This window comes from Arvicola amphibius, chromosome 13 (assembly GCF_903992535.2).
Source record: "Arvicola amphibius chromosome 13, mArvAmp1.2, whole genome shotgun sequence".
Classification (NCBI taxonomy): domain Eukaryota; kingdom Metazoa; phylum Chordata; class Mammalia; order Rodentia; family Cricetidae; genus Arvicola; species Arvicola amphibius.
This window is the reverse complement of record NC_052059.1, coordinates 38509854-38531806: the sequence shown is the minus strand read 5'-3', so window position 1 is coordinate 38531806 and position 21953 is coordinate 38509854. Positions and strand designations below refer to the sequence as shown.

Genomic DNA, 21953 nt, shown 5'->3' with positions numbered 1-21953 from the left:
TCTTTTTTTTCTTTCAAAAACCTCAGTTTCTTGACTGAATTTGTTCAAGTTTCTTGTTGCTGACTTTTTAAGTTCATAAATTGCTGTTTTTCTCATCCATTTGCCCCTCTCTCTGTATCGCTGACTTTCTCCCTGGGTTCTGAAACGATTGGGTTACTTTATTCGTCTCACCTGTTTGTTGGGGGAGGAGTCATTCCTTGTTTTTACAAAGTCTCAAAACCTTCATCTTCCTACATTTTACTCATTTCTGTCTCTTCGGATTCCGTAGCTGGGGATCTCTGAGAGGAGTCACGTTTCTGTGCTTGTTTGTGCTCTCTGGGTTCCTGTCCTATGGTTTGTACATGTCTTGGTGCACATAGCTCTCTGTGTTACTTGGTTCTCTTCTAATGGAAGGTAAATCCCTAGCACCACCCAGAGAGGAACAGACCGCTGGACCACCAGCAAACTGAGCAAGACGCAGAATGGACTGAGGATTGATTACAACCCGCTAATCATTACCTGTGGGTGTAGACCAGAAAGCCCCGCAGATGGGGCTGAGAAGGTAAAAACTGACCAGGGCAAACGTAGAGATGATGGCTCTGAAAAAGAAAAAAAGTGAAATAAAGTAAGGGGTGGGTGAGGGGGCAGGTGAGAAGAGTCAGGTTATACGAGAGAAGGGAGCGGAGAGAAGAACGCTGCCACGTGAGGAAGACAAATAAGGTGGCCTAACAGTGAAAACGTGCAGAAACAAAATTAGATAAATACGTGAAGAAGAGCAGAAAGTAAAGCAGGGAAGCTTTTGTGAGATCAGTACAGTAAACGTACTGCAATGGGGGAAGGGCTAGCAGGTACTGCTGTGGCTGGGAGGTGCCCCCCAAATGCAGAGAGAATGTAGACGTGGCATGGAACTCTGCCCACAGACCCGCCTGTGTGAGACTTGAAAGTCAAAGCATACTTAGCCCTAGTAATCCTGCTGGAGAGATGCTGCCCTGTGTGTCAGTGCCCACCCCTCCCCCCACGTAACCCCTCCAGCCTCAGATTTCTCACCCACCAACCTCAGGTGCAGGGCTATCCACCCCAGAGCTGTTCTCAGTGATAGGTTCTGCTCTCACCCAGGGAGGGTGAGAATACCTTTTCTGGACGTTTCTTTGCCTGTGCCAAGCCTCTGCCTGTGGTATGGCAATGTCAGGCCCTCCCACTTACAGCAGTCCTCCCTGGCTGTCTTCCCTGCTGTGGCTGTGGGGCTTGAGTTCTGGGACCTGACTTGTGATGATAGTTCATGCTCTTGGACTCCAGGGAGCTTCCATTATATGTGGCCTCTCTGGATGGGTCTAGCCAGAGCTCTGTGGTCATGGAGAAGTGATTCCTGTCCTCTGCGGACTTCTTCGGCTCCAGAGGAGACAGTCTCACCGATGCCTGAAGTGGACTTAAAGTTTTGGAGAGCTGCTGGCCATATGGCCCTTCTGTTTTTTCAGGGCTGTAGACCCGTCCTCTGAGGAGTACTGCTGTGTCCAGGGCTCTGTGTCCCGGGGCCAGCTTACCTTTTGGATAGGGCTTCTCCACCTCTCTCCAGCCATTGAGCAGCAGCTGGAGCCTGTTCAGCCTGGCTTCACACTGAAATCACCTGGGGAGCCGATCGCCTGCCAATCACTGACATTGGAATCCCTGAGAGGCAGGCTTGAGCATCTGTCGTCTACAAAAGCTTCCTACCTCATTCCGAAGTTCATCCAAGGGTGAGAGCCACTGACTTGGGCTCATCCCTGCCGTAGCGCTCCCTTCTCTGTCTTCTACACAGATTTTGTCTCCGTGTTAAGTCCATAGACTTCCTAGTCTGCCGAGGTCTTCTGCGTGGGCGAGAAGAGAGCTCATGACAAAGTTCTCAGGGTAAGGAGAAAGCCCCCCTTAAACCTACTTTGTGCTCCTCCCTCATGATGGCCTTCTTATCTTCCTGTTCACACTATAAAAATAAGAGAGTGGCAGCTTAAAACTGGGTGGAGACCAACCACTCGGTGAACGTTGGTACCAGCTCGGGATAGCTGCAGGCTATGAGGGTAGCTATAAAAACACAAAGGATAGAGTGGAATGCCAGCAGCGTGGTAATGGGGCAGAGGTGGCAGGTGGCCGAGATAGTTGGGTAGGCGGCAGTGAAAGCTGGTAGGGACCCTGGGTGGCAATGCTTGCTTTGAAGTTTGGTTGAATGCATTGGAAGGGTTGCTGCCGCATGCTGCTCTGGCTGGTATTGTGAAGGGAGAGGCCCCTGCAGGGCTTCTAAAACTCTTTCCGCTTCCACCCCACCCAGAAGAGATTTTTGTAGGACCCCAGATATATATTCATATAGAATTCCTGAAGTCTTCTAACCAAAGGCCACACGTCAAAATGGGTGCTGTAAAATGCCATCCGGAGAGGAAACTTGCTCTGTAGTGGGATTCAGCAGTTAGCTGATTGTTTTTGCACTGACCTAGCTCTGAGGCCAGGTGTGTATGGGCTGCTTGTGGGCTGTTCAGCCGCTTCACCCCTAATTCAGAGCCTGGCGCAGCTTAACCGGGGCTGCTTTTCTGCTTAGATGGCAGAGCAAATACCAGATTTTTTTTATATCTACTTAAGTTTTATTTTGTAGTTAGGATTCAGATTAATTTAGATGAGGGAGGGCTAAAACATTGCTAAGTGATCTCTCTCTCTCTCTCATACACACACACACACACACACACACACACACACACACACATATCTTACTATGTAGCCCAGGCTGGCCTTGAGTACACTGTGTTGCCCAGGCTGTCTTCAACTTTTGGTGGTAATCCTGTTTCAGCCTCCTCTGTACTGAGGTTAAAGGTGTGTGCCACCATGTCTGGTTAAGTGATCTCTGATTCTCACATTCTTAGTAAGCGCATGTAAAGTTTTGTTGAGTTATGCATGCGCTTGCAGCATTTTGCTTTTCTCAGCTAAACAGGTGTTTTGTTTTAATTTCTCACACCATTCACCAACTTAATGGATCTGACATGTGTTCTTTCTCGTATCTTCTCTTTAGGTTTAGGGTGGGGTGCTGTGTGTGTGCGCCCATGTGTACAAGAGCATGCTCTATGCTGGGCCTCTAAATGTCATGTGCTCATTTTGTTGTGGAACTAGAACCCGTCTCAAGTACTTACAAGCACCTGGGCGAACGCCCCAGGTCTACCTCATAGACGGCAGAGTGGGTTCTTCGGTCGGTCTGTGTATCGTGGTGTAGCATAGGTTCGCTCTGCTCAGACTGTGCGGTGCTCTTGTTTATGGCCGTGTGCAACCATGTGAATGGTGTATGATGGTCCATCTAACCAAAAGTCACATGGGCCGGTATGTATCTCGGATGCCTGCTGTAAAGCGATCTCTGTGGAGGGCGTGAAAGGCTTTTAGAGAGACATGTCCTTAGTGCTTTGTTGGGCAGTCTGTTTGCTCGTCACGAGAGACTAAATGAGTCCATTGTGGAAAAACTCAAATGATTGAGATGTTGTTACGAACAGCTGCTTCGCTTTCGCTGAAGACTCAAGTCAGCTGGATAGTTTGGTAATGGGCTGGTGTTCAGAAGGCTGTAACACGTGTAAAGGTGAATGGTATAGTTGACAAGAGATGGGGGATCTGTAAGTTTTATGTATTGAGAACTCTGAAGAAGCTTTCTACTTCTAAAAGTATGTGGGGAAATGTGTAAGTCTCTTCAAAAACCCCAATTACCACTGTACCAGGTAGCTCAGAACACAAGGTCATAGCTGGAATTCCCATGGAAAATGCCAGATTCCTGTGTCATCTCTTTTAATTGTTAGAGTAAAATTATAAAATATGATAGCCCCATTTTACACAAGAAAAAAATGATTTGGGGAAATTTAAATTAGGGTCTGACTTCAGAACCCCAAATCTGACTGTACACAAAGGTGTGTTTTCAAAGCCGTCAGTATTGTCTGCCAGGCGGTACTGCAGGAAGAGGGGACGTAGGGTGGAAGAGAGAGCCCCTGGTTACACACTGCCCTTTGACCTCCATGCACTTACTATAACATCTGAGATACACATGCACATGAATGCACTGGTATGTGTGTACACAAATAAATAAAAATTGTATCAACCAGGGAGTTTTACAATTGCATCTGAACTTAAATGTCTAAAACAACCAGTCACAGTGCTTTTAAAATCCGTCTGTCTGAAGGCGATACTTTGGGACTAAAGTGGAGAAATTGGTTTAGCTTCAGCTTACTACCCAAGGCCATGTAGAATTGTGCTATTGGGAGAACATAAGATACGTGCAAGTGTAATAGGTTATCTCTGATTAAAAATTGATTACATTTGATTAAATTGCAATTTTGGCTAGGGGGTAGTGGCGCACACCTGGTAGCCAGCACTTGGGAGGCAGAGGCAGGTGAATCTGAGTTGAGGCCGGCCTGGTCTACAAAGCAAGTTCCAGGACAGCCAGAGCTGTTAACAGAAAAATCCTGTCTCGGGGAGCGGGAGGGAGAATTGAAATTTTGGTCTAGCATGTAGCTGCCTTCTTCAGTTAACGTCTCGGTCACTGGTGGGACATCTCGGGCTGTTCTCTTCTGTCTGTTTGTCTCTGTGCCTGACAGCTCTGGAAACTAAAGATGTTTGAAACTGCTAATCAGCCAGCACTAGCATGAAAAGAGTCACACACCGGCAATTTCTGCTCTTTATGTAGATAATTCTGATTGTGGAAAAGGCCATTTCTGATTTCTGTATTCAGTGCGGTCTACTCTATGTGGTCATAGTCTACATGTTCTTTCTAGCTCTTCTGTTTCTCAGTCATCGTCCTTAATGACAATGCAACTCAACACTGCTCATGACGGGAGTTCTCTCTGTCTCTGTGTGTCTGTCTCTGTCTCTCTCTGTCTCTCTCTCTGTGTGTGTGTGTGTGTGATGCACACCAGCACCGGTGATGCACAAGGCATGGTTTCCTTTCTGCCCCTTCCAAAGGCGATGTCTCATGCTCTCGTCACTGGCTTCTCCTCGATTCTTAAGTTGTCCTCTGCAGCCATACAGTGATGCTAAGACAGAGTGACTGGCCAGCTCTAGGGTGTTGAATCATGCTTTTACATATACATACACACACACACACACACACACACGCGCGCGCGCACACACATATATATACGTTATTATTTGCCGAAGAGTGAAAATGTCCTTGTGAGGTAACAGGTGTGGCCTGAGGCAGCGCCACTGCCTTGGTGCAGCTGCTTGCAGTCTTGAGTTTTTGCGACAGAAATCCACACCAAGTATGAAACAGACATTATGCCCATGCTCTCTAGATTCATTTTTAAAAGCCTCATTTATATTTCTAGAGAATTCCGCAGGTTATTTTGATACTTAGCCCAGTGTTGTTCTTCTGACACGTCCCGTGAAGATGTTAGCTCTTCTAGGTAGTTATTTTCTTTTCCCTCCCTGTGTTCTGTTCTAGTTTGTGAGATGTTTCTCTAACACTTCATCCATTTTGTGGTTGTTTGCGACATCAGCTTTACAAGGTTCAGCTCTTCCCATTCCGGTCTCATCCTTGTTTAACCTGTGCCGTCTTCTGAGCTTTCCGAAGCCTCTTCCGTTTCCCCCGCTGCATTTGTTTGCTCCAGGGTCCCCGTCACTGAACACGGCAAATGCCGGAGGGGTGTGGGCTGCTGCAGGCGTTGCTCGTGTTAAGAGTGGGCAACCGTGTTCTGCGTAGACACATCTCACTTGGCACCTTGCACTACCTAGACTCTGGGTCATAAACACGGGGCTCACTGGTGCCTGTTGACTGCTTTCTCACGTTTCCTTACTGCTTGCATAGGCCTTGATGCAATAAATGGCCTTTTCCCTCCTTCTTTGAAAATGGATAAAGTTGAAATCTTTACCATATTTCTGTCTTTCTGTAGTTAAAGCTGCATTCCTTTTTTTCTCTGGCAGTGTGCAGGGCAGTCTACCAAACTTGGTCAGAAGTAGTTAACAGCTCTCTAGCCATGTGAATTCCTGATGAGAATCACATGGGTTCATGAAATCATCTAAATCAGGCTTTAAAAAGAGCTGCCCCGTGCGTGTAGATAGAGGCAAATAGTTCTGTGATCGGGGAGCATTACTTACTGTGGCAGGAAAGTGTTTCTTGGAAGGTAAGAATTCTCCCGAAATGATTCTTGAAAAAGCTAGCTTAGACAATGAGGAGGTCTATAATACCCGTTGCTAGTAACTGTGCATGCCAGCCGTACATCCGTCTACTCAGAAAAGCCAGGTCAAAGAGCAAGACAGACTATTTGTACCACACACTGGTTACTGTGCATTCCCATGATGCTTTGTGCTGGCGTTGCTTTGTCCTGGGGTTCCTGAGTATCAGAGGTGCGTGTCTTTAGCTCTTCTATGGTAGACTCATTCCTCTCCAGCCGTGCCCTAAGCTCCCTGTGCTCTCTGACCTTGCGCTCCCCAGCTCCGTCCCTTGTCTGTGTCACACACTACTTTGGTTCCTGTTGATGGGACTTGCTTTTCAACCCCAGTGCAAAGTGAGTTCCATCAGCACAGAGCTCCGCCCATCTGGTTCCTGCTGGATGATAATCAGCAGTCTTTAAGGGAGGTAATGTGTATAGACCCAGTCTGTTGAGAAGTCTCCACTTCTGAGGGAGTACCACTATGTGGCAGATAATTTGATAATTACCACAGGCTCTGTCTCTAGGGATCTCCTCCCCTTGGCCCTAGAGCCAGGCTGCTCCACAGTCTAATTCTCTAACTTTCCTGATACTGTGGGCTGTGTTGATCCTTCAGACTCTTGCAGCAATGCATAGCTTCTTAGTGTCTGTCGGTGCGCAGCTCTCTTGGAGGCCAGCGCGGGCTGTGCCTGTGTCAGGATGTGTGGGACAGAGAAGGGAGGACCTGTCTGCCTCCTACCTCTTGACATGACCTTCTCTAGCAGTGACATCCTTCTTGGAAGCCCTTAGTGATCTGGCAAGGCTAGGCTGAGCCCTGTGAGGTCCTTCCTGTCCCTTCCCAGTCGGGGTGCCCCTCAGCTGGTGGTTTTCTACTTCACTCTTCTGTATGACCTCGAGAGGGGTGTGTGTGTGTGTGTGTGTGTGTGTTCACTCCCTGAAGAGAAAAACATCTCCTGGCTTGATTTCTTCTGATTACTGCTGCTAATTGTGTCTGTTGAATGACCCTTTCACAATGGTGGCAGGCTTTTTTATCAGCCTGTCAAACCATTTCCATCACTTCCAATACCTTTCCGGCATTTTAATTGTCAGTGTTGATAAAAAGCAGCAGCTGGGTTCTTTGCATTGTGAAGCATTCCTCTCGCCTACTCTTCTCCACAGAGGGAAAGCTTGATCTGGATCCTGACCCTGCAGTTGGGCCTTGTTTGCCTCCTGCTTTCCCTCCCTCTTAGCAGGTAGTGCCGCTAGCTTGCAGGCGTCAGAAGAACAGAGGCGGAATGTTCTCTGCAGCGTTGATTGCCTCTGCTCCTGTCTACATCTGTCCATGGACTGATCAGTCCTTGGTGAGTGTGCCCACAGGACCCGTTTGGTGGAGAGCACTTGGGCCACTGTTGCCGTGAATTTGACTTGTCTCTTCTGTGCCCTCCACTGCCTGGTCATCTGTCATTTTGATTTCCTCACTCAAGAGACTACTCGCCTAGACAAGGATCTTGAAAAAATGGCTTAAGCCCAGCCACCTTTTGTCTTGTCCACTAGACCGGCAGAAAGCTCGGGTGTCTGCCAAATGACTGCCCTCATGACATGTGACCCTTCAGCTCCACTCTCATGGACATTTTTGCCACCTCACAACTTCAAACATTTTTCTTAGGCCCACCCTCTCCAAAGTTCCCAATACTGGCTGCCATGTCCAACCAATCGCCATCTTTTCCCAGAACCAGTGTCTCTCTCCAGCTAACGACGTCACCTCACCCATTCCCACAACCTGGAAAGTTGGCACCAGCTGTCCCCTCCCTCGTGGTATCCCTCTTTGATTTCTGCTTCCTCTCCTGGAGTCTGCATCATTGGTGACCTTACCAAGGTGCACATCCCATTGTATTCCCGGCTGCCAGGAATCCCGTCCCCCCATCGCCTGCCAGTCCCCCCCATCCCCCCCCCCCACTTTGATGGCCTATCTCTGCACCTCCTGCCGCAACCTCCATCCTCCTCCTATGCAGCCACTTAGTTCCTGAATGGCAGTGACGCTTGGCATGGCTGCTTCATGATCCAATCCACACACGTTCTCCCCCTGGTATCGTGTAAATGCCTGGTTTTCAGCTCCTCTGAACCATCATGCTGGATGTGTTTCCTGTTAAATGACATAGTATAGCCTCCCACCCCTGCCCCCGAGTCACCGAGAGCAGAGCCTCTGACGCATTCATCTTTATAACTTAGTTCCTAGCCTGTCCGTCTTGTTAACTAAGAATGAACGTGTGAAAGAATGCCCAAAGAGAACTTCTGAAAATTCTAATTTGTATCTTTCTAGCCAAAACATATTGGTCCTTTAAAAACATAGCAAATATTTAAAATTTGTGTGTGTGTGTGTGTGTGTGTGTGTGTGTGTGTGTGTGTGTGTGTGGTATGTGGGCGAGGCACAGCGCATGTATGGAAGTGAGGACGACTTTATGGAGTTGCTCTCTCCTTTCACCCCCACGCAGGCCCGGGGATGTTGAGTTGACTGTCAGGCTGACATTGTCTGGTAGCAAATGCCTTTCCTGCTGAGTCACAGCCCTGGCAGCCCTGGCAGCGAGTTGAAGTGTTAAACGATCTCCATCTCCCTTCATCAGCCGAGGTCCACTCAGTTCCTTATTCCCTTTGTCCTGTTGCCCCCTCTCCCTCACTGAGTGGTCACTAGTAGAGACTGTAACGAGGTTCGAATCACACAATGTGTAAGGAGATTGGGACCCATGGGAGTACTGGGACACCACAGGCTTATCGCAGGGACACACTGCTAGCCATTCTCCTTTACCCCTGGCCACATGCCTTAGAGAGGTAGCCTCCCTTCAGTACTTACAAAGTATCATTCCCTCAGTCCACTTGACTCCCTCAGGCCTTTCTCACAGCTCCTGAAGGCTCTGGGAAGAGCTTGTGGGGTCGTGATGTCACCATTTGAACATCTTTCTTAGACATGTCTGTACTGCCATGTGCCAGCTTGTAGCTGTGGTGAGCCTTACTCTGCCGGGACTTGATCCCAAGGTTTGGAGAGACTGCAGAGCTTGCTGCCTCTGGGACTGTGTCTGATCAGCCTGTCCTGCCTGCTGCAGAAGGCTGGGAGGGTCGGTCTCCATCCCAGACTAGACACCCTGCACCTGCCTGTAGGCTCTGGTGCCACATCGGGGCGGTGGTGTGGGTTTCTGGTCTCGTAGGTAGGTGCTTTCCTCGCCCGTAAAAAGGGTGGGTTTAAATGTCGACTAAGCTACTGAATTGGACAGTGGCTCTTCACCTCTGACCTCTTTCCTGTCCCAGCATTCTTACCTTCTTACCCACTGCTTTAGATCTCTGTTCTTGATCCAGGGATTTCTGGTCTGTACTTCTAATACTTAATCCACTGAGAAGCCGTTTCTGTGCTCATCCTCCAGTTGCGTAAATCCTAGACACATCATGTTTTTTAGCCTTGATTTCTAAACCTACAGAATAAGGCTATCAAAACAAAATGATCCATAAAGACTGTTCCTCTCTAAAATTCTGACTAGTTCATGGCGTTCTAGAGGAAACTTCCAGGTGAAAATGCACAGCTAGTGTCCAGAGAGGCCATTGTACAGACGTGTGTGTGTCCTTCATCAAAGCAAAAGCGTTCACGGAACACAGGAAGGTGGCACGGTGTTGCCTTCCCTGGTGCCCCGACTGGCCCGAGTCCTCGCTGCAGCAGACTGTGTACCACCATCTAGTTTATCTTTGTAAATAAAACTGTTCAGTTGAGCTTTGTCTGTTAAGGTCACCAAGGGACTTACTGATTCTGTATACGAGGGAAAAAGGGCTGATCTGGTCCCCACCTGCTTCACCTCTGCTGCTTCCCACTGTTGCCCTCAGGGATTTATCATGAAGTATTAGATTTTTTTAAGGTGTAAGAGGAGCTCTGACCACCATTTCCACGACTGCATAAAAGTAAAAATAAAGCCGGGCGGCGGTGGCGCACACCTTTAATCCCAGCACTCGGGAGGCAGAGGCAGGCGGATCTCTGAGTTCGAGACCAGCCTGATCTACAAGAGCTAGTTCCAGGACAGGCTCCAAAGCTACAGAGAAACCCTGTCTCGAAAAACCAAAAAAAAAAAAAAAAAGTAAAAATAAATACTGTTCATTTTTGATAGGCAATGTGCATGAAATTCTTGAAATAGAAGCATAATCAGGACGACTTTTTGCTTCAGATGTTTCTTACGGGATGTCATTTAGCTGCTGAATCTCGGGTGCCGTTTTCGTTCCTGGATCCTGATCTTCATAATCTACCACCATTTAGCAGAAGTGGTATTTATGAAGAAATTTGGCTTTGGAATGATTATTCTCACGAAGATGAAAAGGACAGTTAACCATTTGAATCATACTGCCTAGAGGCCTTGAGGGAGCTCCCCCTGCGTGGGTCCTTTGGATGGAGCCTTACCACCTTCCCTTCTTCGGCCAGCTGCCTTTCTGTCCCTACTGTTTCACCTTCCCCAGGGTGTCACATAAATGGGACCGTGTGTTTCGCAGCCTTTTGCATTCGGCGTCTTCCACTTGCTGTGTTATATTGGAGATTCACTTATGCTGTTAGTAGTAGCTCGTTTCTCTTTACTGCAGAGAACCCCGTTAGCTGGGACATGGTTATCTGTTCTCCAGTGACTTTTTTATGGTGCTTATTGTAAAGCCACATACAGATTTGAAGTCTTAATTTGACCTAGGATTACTGGTCTTGATGGAAAGTGTCTGTTGAAGCGACTGTATCATTCTACAGTCCCACTGCCAACAGATGAGTGGCCTATAGCGCCACCTAACTGTTGGTGCCGGCATTCTCAGGCCAAAGCCGGCAAAGTTTTATTTTAACCATGCTGATAATGTATATTGTATAATGGCATCTCATGGCTTTGGTTTGCATTTTTGTAATGACTGCTGGTGCTTAGTGTTTTTCTATTTGTTTATTTTTTTAAACATTTCTCTTGAATATTTTTATTTATTTTGTATTGGTATTTTGGCTGCATGTATGTTTATGTGAAGATGTCAGATCTTAGAACGTGTTTACTTTTTTAAAAAATCTCTTTGGTGTTTGCCCATTTCTAGCATTGGCTGTTGAGTTCTGAGTTCCTGACTCCTGTTTCCTTTAAGTTGCTTGCCTTATTCTTGCTGCACTGACTTCGGAGAAGAAACTGCATTTCAGTAGCGGCCCAGCTGCCAGCTTTTTCTCCTTTGTGATGATGATTTTAGGGTCATATCTAAGAAGCATTTGCTAACCCAGGAGTGAACAGTTTCTCCTAGGATTTCTAGATGAGGATTTTACATTTACACTATCTGTGATCTATTTGTGGTTGATGTTTCGTGTGTGTGAGGAATAGTTTGAGGTGGTTTGCTTTGTTTTCTTTTGTTTTCCTTTTTCTCCTCTTAAATTTTGACTTAATCCAATTAGCCCAGGACCATAGGAACATTTTTTTTTAAAGCTACTCTTTCTTCATTGAATTCTTATGTTCATGCGGAAAATCAACTTGCTGTTACTTTCTGACTTTTACCCTTCATAACCACAATGTATTGCTGGAACTGTCTCCTGTCTGGTATTGTTTCTGAGCAGAAGGCCAGCTGGAAACTGGTCCCTCTCTGTGTGTGGCGGGATTGCTCTCCGTGGCAGTTTAAATTTTCTCTTTGCAGCTGGACTTGGGCACTCGCTCTGTCTGTCACAGGGTTCCTTGCCTTGGGGTTTGTGTGGATTCGTAGGGTCAGTGTTATGAAGTTTGGGGGAAGCTGCCGTTACTTCCTAAAGTAGTTGTCCTTGTTGACCTGTTCTCTAGGGAGCCATTACTGTAGTAGTCCCCACACACTGCTGTCATGGCCAGTGCTCCCCCTCCCGCCTTTCTTTGTCCTTAAAGTTCTCCCTCTGTGAGCCGCTCTGAGTAGTCTGCTGTTCACGTGGCGTCTGCCATCAGACCGCGCTGTCATCCCGCCTAGCGCATCTCCTCAAGCGCCGTCGTCTTCATTTTAATTTAATCTGAGTTTTCATAGTGTTTTTGCTCCTGTCCTTAATTCCTCCGCCTACCCTTTGAACACATAACATAGCTAACGGTCTCTAATATCCTTGTCTATGGGGTCCATCGCCTTTGTCAGCTGTGGTCACTTAGGTGATTTTTCTTGCATTGCGAGTCCAGTCTTCCTGTTTGTGTATCCGCTACTTTTTTTTAATCAGGTGCTGATGTTGGAGAGTAGTTTCTCCAAAGGAACAAAGCCCAGCTTGATCTAGGACTAACGGCCACCTTACGCACACGCACACGCACACGCACACCTTCCCCCAGAATTCCAGTGTCCTCTGGGCATTCACCATGGCTGTCTCCAGTCTTGGGTAGATCTCATAGATGCTTTCAGGTAGTCAGATACCTGTGTTTGCATTCTTCCCTTTTACTTTAAAAGAATCTCTTAATCCAAGCAGTTCATACATATTTCCGAAGAATGATAAACTGAGTGTCAAAACACTTAGCATCCCCTCTCCACTCCATATCTGTTTCTCGGGTGCAGCTATTTTTAAATGTTTGGGGTTTTTTTCCCTCTACTCTGCCTCCATATTTCTTTGTTTCTTTATTTTTGAGCATTATATGATCAAATTGATAAATATAGATGCAGTTTAGCTATTTAAAGCTATCCACACACTACATATATTATTTCTACCACCTCAGTAAATCTAATGGTAAAACAGTAAGTTTGTTTTAATCTCTAAAATGATGGTCATACAGAACTACCTTTGCATTTGTAGACTGATTCCCTGAGAGCTGCACACACCTACCTAGCAACAGCTGCTCACCCTGTGACCCTGACTCTTCTCACCCTCTTTCTGTTGGAGCGTCCCTCTACCGCCAGCTCACCCAGGCACCAAGCAGCTGCTGTGTGGAACTGCCAGGCAGCCTTTCCTGAGGTCACAGTCTTCTGACTTGTCAATCCCCTTTCCCAGGCTCTGACCTCTATGGCTCTGGCTGTGGCAGCCCCTGCCCACCGTTTTTCTCGACTTCGGTCTCCGTCTTATTGTATAAAGTATCTAGAAAATGTTTTTCTAGCATTGCACTAGAGAGATAATATGGCCCAGTGAAAACTCCAAACAATGAAGCCGTTTCTCTCAGCACTGTAAAGACCTTGGGCCCATGGTCTTCTGGCAGCTGTAAGCACCACTTTTCCTGATAACCACTTTCTGTTTGTAACCTGCCCTTTCTGTGAGCTTTGGGACTTGCTACTCCATCCCTGGCTGTCTTGTGTTTTATGATGGACTTTGATGATTTGTTTGGTTTTGGTTCTTTACCATTTGGGGAATTTGGTCGCTCCTCTGGAGACCTGTGCTGTTCAGGTTCTCCGGCCTTCCCCTTCTCCCTGCTCAGCATCTTCAGGGCGCATCCTGTTTACATGTTGGCCCTGCAGAGCTGTTCTCTACATCTCTGGTTCTCATTCTTTCCTTCTTTGGTTCTCCATCTGGTTCAACCCTATCTTCTAACCCAAAAGAGCAGGTTGAATTTCGCAGCTTTATCATCTTCTGATGACGTTATGTCTTGTTCTGACAGTGAGCAGAGAAGGTAGAATTGGCAGCTTTTCTGTCTTGGTGACAGTGAGTGGAGGAACTGTCATAAAGCATCACTGTTTCTGCCCCTTTTTAATGTATTTCTATTTATTTTAAATAATACTGCTTTAAATTGACAGGCAAACAAATTGTGTGCAGTGGTATTTAACATTGTTTTCATACATTCCCATAAATAATGTAAGCTAGTTTAATGTGGTTTGCTTACAAATGCATTGCTTCACATGCTCTTGGTTTTGTGACGAGAACACTCGGCATCCACCACTCTTTGCTTCTGTAAAGCGTACAGTATATCCGCAGTGACTGAAGCTACTATGCTAGTCAACAGGTTTCTTGGCTTATTCTTAGAGTATGTGTCTTTTGACCAGCATCCCTTCATTCACCTCTTCATCCACCACTGTTGCCTTGGTAACCACTGTTCTGCCCTCTGCTTCATTGAGATCAACATCTTTAGACATGAGGCCAGGCGGTGACTGCCTGAACTCTTTAAGTTAAATTCTGTGTTCCATCCATGTTATAGCCATGATAGGATTTTATTTTAGTGGACAAGTAATATTCTTGTCCCGTTCCCCTCTCCGCCCTGTCTCTGTGTACGTGGTTATCACATCTTTGGCTATGAAATCTGTGGTTTTGTTAGGCTTGTCATTCTACTTCGTTTCTAGAAACCTAGGAAAGTGAGGTGACCAGGGGTCCCTAGACAAAAGCAGTTTGGTCAGGTTACAGGGTGCATACCTTGCCTGCTTTCTTGGCAGTCCCCATAGCGTCCTAAGGAGCCTAGATGGTAAATCTCTGCTTCAGTCAGTGTTGGCTAAGTGTGATCACCTTAGACCCTCACAGAGCCTCTGTGCTCTTCTTCATCATCATTGTTTGATACCAACAGCCAGAGGTCGCTGGGCTGGAGTCTGTGCAAAGGCTCATATGCAGACTGCAGTAGCAAGTTTAATGTTCGTGCCTTTTTCTGTACTTAGAGGTGCTCTCTGAGGCTGCCTTGTGTGGCCCACGCCTTTGGGAGTCTCTCCTGCAGAGTTGTTGCATTTCCCCTGCACAATCTCAGCAGGCCTCTGGTGGTCAAGAGATGGGCTAGACTCAGATACTTGTCTGGTAGATGGAAGAACTTTATTTTATTTTATTGAGCTATACATTTTTCTCTGCTTCTCTCCCCTCTTCAACCCTCTCCCATGGTCCCCATGCTCCCAATTTACTCAGGAGATCTTGTCTTTTTCTACTTCCCATGTAGTTTAGATCGATGTATGTCTCTCTTAGGGTCCTCATTATTGTCTAGGTTCTCTGAGATTGTGACTTGTAGGCTGGTTTTTCTTTGATTTATGTCTAAAATCCACTTATGAGTGAGTGCATGTGCTATTTGTCTTTTTGGGTCTGGGTTACTTCACTCAATATGATGTTTTCTAGCTCCATCCATTTGCCTGCAAATTTCAAGATGTCATTATTTTTTTCTGCTGTGTAGTACTACATTGTATAAATGTACCACATTTTCCTTATCCATTCTTCGGTTGAAGAGCATTTAGGTTGTTTCCAGGTTCTGGCTATGATGAACAATGTTGCTATGAACATAGTTGAGCACATGTACTTGTGATATAGCATCCTTTGGATATATACCCAAAAGTGGTATTGCTGGGTCTTGAGGAAGGTAGTTTCCTAATTTTCTGAGAAATCACCATAGTGATATCCAAAGTGGCTGTACCAGCTTGCACTCCCACCAGCAATACAGGAATGTTCCCTTTACCCCACATCCTCTCCAGCAAAAGTTGTCGTCAGTGTTTTTGATCTGGACATTCTTGCAGGTGTAAGATGGAATCTGAGTTGTTTTGATTTTGCAGTTCTCGGATGGCTAAGGATGTTGAGCCTTCCTTAAGTGTCTTTCAGCCATTTTAGATTCCTCGGTTGAGAGTTCTCTGTTTAGTCTGTACTCCATTTTTTTTTTTACTGGATTATTTGTTCTTTTGATAACCAATTTCTTAAGTTCTTTGTATATTTTATAGATCAGACCTCTGTCTGATGTGGGGTTGGTGAAGATCGTTTCCCATTCTGTAGGCTGTCGTTTTGTCTTACTGACCGTGTCCTTTGCTTTACAGAAGCTTCTCAGTTTCAGGAGGTCCCATTAATTGTTTCTCTCAGTGTCTGTGCTACTGGGGTTATATTTAGGAAGTAGTCTCCAGTGCCAATGTGCTCAAGTGTACTTCCCACTTTCTCTTCTGTGAGGTTCAGTATGATTGGCTTTATGTTGAGGTCTTTGACCCGTTTGGACTTGAGTCTTGTGCATGGTGATAGATATGGATCTATTTTCATTCTTCCACATGTTAAGATGGAAGAACTTTCAGGGGGAAATTCTCAGACATTCCACTCCAATGTTTTAGCTCATGAAGAATTCCTCTTATTTCCTTTGCCTTCGTTTTCAAGTTAGATATTCCTCTCATAGAGATCCAGTGTCAAGGGAATGTAGCACTTCTTTATGAGAAAGATAAAGATCTGATTTATTCATATTCTTTGATTCAGTCGTTTCTCCAGAAGTACGTGTGTGTGCGCGCGCGCACACACACACACACACACACACACAGGTTTCTTGTCAGTTATTTAAAATGGAGTTCTGGAGAAACAAACACCCCTCGGGGATGTGAATTAGAGAGGCTGACTGTTCATATCTTGCTTTTTTGGCTAATACAGCAGGTAGTTATTCAGTTAAAACGATAGAAAACAGAACCAACTTAGCTCCTTTATTTCTGTTCATGAATAACATGAATAAATAAAATCGTGTGATCCTTTTCAATTCCAGCTGGGGATTTGTACTTCATTTCTTTATATGGCCTTAGAGGATTTCATTTGTTTTTAGCTCCTTTACATTTAAGGTGTGTTTTTCTGTAATACCCTTTCCTCTGGAGTTGATGTTCTGTTAAAATATTTAAAAGGATACAGATTGAGTTATAATTTTAAGTTTCTAAATTTTTCAAGTACAGAAACTACCAAGAACTAATAACAATCCTGCTTGGCATTCGTGGACATTATTTCATGGGTTACCATGATTGATCAGCTTAGATATTTCCTTTTACTGAAAACCGGTGCCTTCCAAGAATTTGCATTATAAACTACAGATAGGCTTTGCTTCTGAATTGAAAAGTTAGCATAATATGAAACATAATAAAAGGAATGTCGTTTTGTAGCACACCAGTTTTTAACACAGAAGAGACCCTTTTCTTGTGCTGTATTCAATATATTTGGTATTTAAGTGCCTTATGGTTTCTGAAACCAAATAACCCCCTGCCAGCCTTGGGTGTCCAGCCTTTGATCAACTTCAGAAATTATCTAAACGTCTCTGATGGCAGTTTTAGGAAAGGATGCTCCTTGAGGGAGAAGCCTTGTCTTAAGAGAGAAGGGGTTCGTGCTGCATGTGAGTGTAGTGTATTTACGTTTCACTGTCAAATTTTATTTTGGAATTATTTGTGATGAATACAACACCTGCCTATGATTAGAGAGGTTCCAAGCAGTCGGTAGTAGTTCTTGTTTTTATAGTTTTCGGCCATTAGAGGGCAGTATTGTAGAGGTTAAAATTTTCTCAAGCATACTGCAAACGGTATATAAATAACATGTAATAATCAAACTTATTTCTTATAGTATGTTATAGTCTTCGTTGACGTGTCTTTACAGATATTTAAATTATGGAGATGTTTTTGCCCCCTGGTTAAGCTATTTTACACCCTTATCTAATGACCATGATTTGGTGGCGTTAACCCAGCTCCCTTTGACTCTGTGGAAAGTCGTGGTGAGCCTGCAGCATCTCTTTTGACTGCTGAACTATTTTTAACCACCATCAGATTTTCTCTAAATTTCTACTGGTTCTAGACACACTGGAAATGAGCAAAGGCTACATATAAGGAATTGTATGCCTTTTGGAAAATGTCCTTGACAATATTTCAATCCCTCTGTTGTAAGAAAACTAAGAATTAAGTCTTGGAGGAATTGCCATCTCACTTGAAAACCCTTTGCCTTAGGGACTAGCTGAAAATAGACCTGTTCGGGGTTAGACCTGTAGATTGACTTTTCTAGCTATAAATGGAAGAAAGCGTTACTGGTGCAGTTAGGGTGGTGCGATTTTAAGGCTGGCAACTCTGGAGGCATTTGGGGAAATCCACATTTCATCTTGTGGATTCCTTTTACTTTTTTCTTTGCCTCGCAAAGAAAAGGCAAATGTAATATTCTCTTGAATTCATTAGCATTAAGAAAGAATTCCTACAGCGGGGTTATTATCTTTGTACATAACACAGCCTCTAAAACCTCCCGTTACTGCTTCTTGTAAGAACCCAATAATTGAAACCGAGACGCTGGCGTTCCCGAGTCTTAGTGGTGGGACTGGGCATGCCCAGTTGCTCGGCCGGGTCTGCTCGCAAATAGCAAGCTTGCAGGGTTCAGCGCCGCAGGGACCGGCGGCTCTGGAGACGGGGTCTGACTCCTTTAGACGTAAGCATGCAGCATGCGGGCTCGGGGTGCTTTCGGGGACCCTGACGCGGCCCTCGGAAGAAGCTGAGCCCACCTCACCCAACCCCCCCCCCCTCCCCGCCCCCTCCGCGCCGCCCGCCACAGGCACCGGGAGGGACCGCAGCCCGGGAACGCGCTGGGCGGGCCTATGGCGCGACCAATCGGCGCGGAGCCTCGCCGCCTATATGTGGCGCTGGGGCCGGGCGGCCTCCTCTAGAGGAGTGGAGCCGGCTGTTGGGTCGCAGCGAGCCGCCAGCCACCGCACACGCCGCGCCGTCCCTCTTGCCAGCGCTGCCCTGCCATTCTCACGCCCCGGGCTGCAGACAGCTAGGAGGCTTTCTCTAGTTTCAACCAGGCTGCCGGTGCTCCCTCCCTCCCATCTCTCTTTTTTTCCACGAGGGTGTTTTTGGCTGCAATTGCATGAAATCCCAATGGTGTAGACCAGTGGCGATGGATCTAGGAGTTTACCAACTGAGACATTTTTCAATTTCTTTCTTGTCGTCTTTGCTGGGAACTGAAAACGCTTCTGTGAGACTTGACAATAGGTAAATGTCATACGGGAGAGTTGGTTTTAGATTGACTCGGAGTAGATTGCCTTGCCGGGAATGCAGGTACAGGATAGTCGTGCGAATTCCTTTGTCCATGCCGAGGGTTACTGTGACATAGATGGTTCTTTTTGAACTGGTCAGAAGATCCTTATTTTCACAGATCTGGCTCGAGAACAGGCTTTCTCTCATTATGTAATTTAGCCCTTTGTGGCTCCCTAAAGAGGGAAAATGCCTGGATATTCGATAGTGGCTGGTATTTTCTGGAGTATGATGCATTTTTGTAGCATTAAAGAATACTCAAAATATGATACTAGTAACGTTTGAGTTTGGAGAGCTATCCTTATCCTGGATTGTTAAAGATCAATTCCATTTACCGATTTTTTTTTTTATCCTCTCTTCCAGCTCTGGTGCAAGTGTGGTAGCTATCGACAACAAAATCGAGCAAGCTATGGTATGTATTGGTTAAAAATTGCTTGTACTCAGTGTGGGCACAGCACAAAACCCGAGATGTCTTGGAAGGACCAGTAGTGCATCCCTTAGCTAAATCCAGATGGTGCTGGTTGCTGTTGAACAGAATACAGTCAGGAATGCCAGTGCTAGCTCTCTGTTTCCAGCCAATGTGGAGACCAGCCACGTATCCCCCGGAGGGAGAAGGGCCCTGAGGTTTCTGAGCTGGACTCATCTCTTTTAACGTCGGGATAAGGAGGCAGCAGCTCGGCTTCCCCTTTGCTCGCTCTGGGAACACCTTCAGCGATGTGGCTTTACTGGGCACCCTGAGATTTTACAGGGGAGCTGGGTGGGGGGAGTCGCCGCCTAGGGGATCAGGGGACGGGGTCCCTAGAGCATTTCAGAACCTCCCCCGCAGTGAGGCGAATGGGAGAAAAGTTTTGTTTTCTCGGCCTGCTCCTGGATTTCTCCTATTTTTTATTTCCGCCTTGGTCGTTCTTTGTTATTGGAGCAGCGCCTGTGGCTCTTCTCACGGGATTCTCTGCCCACTGTTGCTAGGCAAACTCTGAACCTTTAATTCAGAGCTATAAATAACTCGGGCTCTCATTGGCTACGACGTCTGCCCAGGTTTCTGTGATGTCAGCTTAATCGCTGGGGGGTAGGGGGCGGGCGCAGAGGTGGAGGGAAGAAAATGCGGCAGCGTGCTCTGTAGGAACTGGCTGCAGCCGGTGCCGAGGGAGGGAGAGAGGGAGGGAGGAGGCCCTCCCTATGCTGGGAGGGCCTGGGGGCGGGGAAGCGGCCTCCAGGCCTCAGGCCTGGATGGAAACACAGGGCCCGAAAGGAGCCCTGGTGCCTTTTGCCATCCTGTATTGGAAAATGGACGTAGGCATCCTTGGCTAATGTCTGCAGAAAAAGTCTAGAGACTTTTGGAAAGCTTGATCACTTATACATTAAACTTAAGTTTTGTGCGGTTGTGACTATGCGCAGATTTCCACAAGTGTGCTTTAACGCTCTCTGGAGGCAGAACATGCCATTGGCTAGGGAGAGCTAAGAAAGGCCTTCAGAAAACCAGAGGCCGGGACACAGTGAGCTGAACCTTTTCTTCTTCCCCTCTTCCGATCAGGATCTGGTGAAAAGCCATTTGATGTATGCAGTTCGAGAGGAAGTGGAGGTTCTGAAGGAGCAGATCAAAGAACTAATAGAGAAAAACTCCCAGCTGGAGCAGGAGAACAATCTGCTGAAGACCCTGGCCAGTCCGGAGCAGCTAGCCCAGTTTCAGGCCCAGCTGCAGACTGGCTCCCCTCCGGCCACCACGCAGCCTCAGGGGACCACACAACCCCCTGCACAGCCAGCGTCCCAGGGCTCAGGATCAACCGCATAGCCTGCTATGCCCCCACAGAACTGGCTGCTGCTGTCTGATCTGAACAGACAGAGATGTACTAGCGAGAAACCACCTCCAGCCACCCATTTCATTGCTGTCTACGGAAGAGACTGAGACTCACTCATACATGCCATTCTCGCTTTCTCCCCAGTATTAAGCACTCATATGCTTTTGGCTTGAAGAAATGTGCTAGTTGAGCGAATTAAAGGTTAAGCAGAGAATGAGCATGGATGTACCCTGTGCAACTTGGCAGATGTCTGAGGAATGGTTTAATTGATGCTGAGGAGCTGTGTGCCTTTTCAACCCTTCCCAGCCGCCCACCCTGCTTCCAAGAGCTCTCGGGCTTGCCTGCATGATGCTCGGGAGGTGGGCTGCTCCTGGATTGTGTGCTCTCCTCTCCGTCCCCTCGAGGAACTCGAAAGAGAGGACAGAAACAAGACTGCAATGGGTGGGGAGGGGTTCGGTCATTGTAAAAACCGACAACTGTCACCAAAGTTTATAAATAGTACTGTCCCTCTTTTCTGAAACATCGAAGACATAGAACTATTAGTGAGAAAAAAACGGTGACAGGTAGCTGGGACCTAGGCTATCTCATTATGAAGGTTGTTTTTGCTTATTGTATATTTGTGTATGTAGTGTAACGAATTTGTACAATAGAGGGCCGTAACTGCTGTTTAGGTTGTACAGATTGGAATTTAGATGTTACATTGGCTGTCTGGAAGGTGTGGATTGTCCTTTGTAGAGAGAGACCGACCTCCATAAAAACTGATGACAAAAACCACACCTGAAGAAACGTTAAGAATTTGGCACAGTTAGTCACTTGGTGTAATCCGAAATCTAGCTGCTGAATCTCACGAAGTAAATCCCTGCTCACCGACGTCTCGGGCGAGCCGGTTGGACTACTTGGAGAAATGGATTTCCCAGGAGAAATGGATTTCCCAGTAGGGGTTTGCGCATATCACCTGTATAGTAGTTGGATGCGTAGGTTACCGGGCATGTTCTCTCCAGTTACCACTGTATTTAACTGGTGTACTTGTCACCTTTCAATAAAGCATATAAAACGTTGATAAACAAGGGTTTCACGTGACAGTGTCTATGATTGCACCGCTGTTCCAGCAGTTCAGTAAGTCTGAAAGGGAGTGGAAGGGTTGGCCAAAGTAGGCTAGGAACACCAGTGGTTGGCTGTAGAAGTGACAGGAATTGCAGGCTTATTGGCACTGTGTTGTTTGGCTAAGCCAGAGCCAGTGAAGGAGGGGCTCTGTTCTCGTGTGACCTGGATAAGCCACTTCATCCCTGTGGACGGCTAGGATAGTATCTTCAGATCCCCCAATTAAAATTCTAAGCGTTTGTGTAGAACGTAATCACCTGTAGTTTCTAAACTGAGAGGGAATGAGCCTGATTATCTGCATTCCCAGTTAGGACCAAAGGAAGGA

General features: G+C 46.5%; 1 protein-coding gene across 1 annotated transcript in view; it reads left to right on the top strand.

The window, feature by feature from the left end:
- Tsc22d1 (TSC22 domain family member 1) overlaps positions 1-21594 on the top strand; it is a 103870-nt gene extending 82276 nt beyond the window's left edge. Inside the window, 2 exon segments of the mRNA XM_042054107.1 lie at positions 19095-19143; positions 20263-21594. Coding sequence (XP_041910041.1) covers positions 19095-19143; positions 20263-20520 — 307 coding nt within the window. The 3' untranslated portion in view covers positions 20521-21594.
- Positions 21595-21953: the final 359 nt, after the last annotated feature.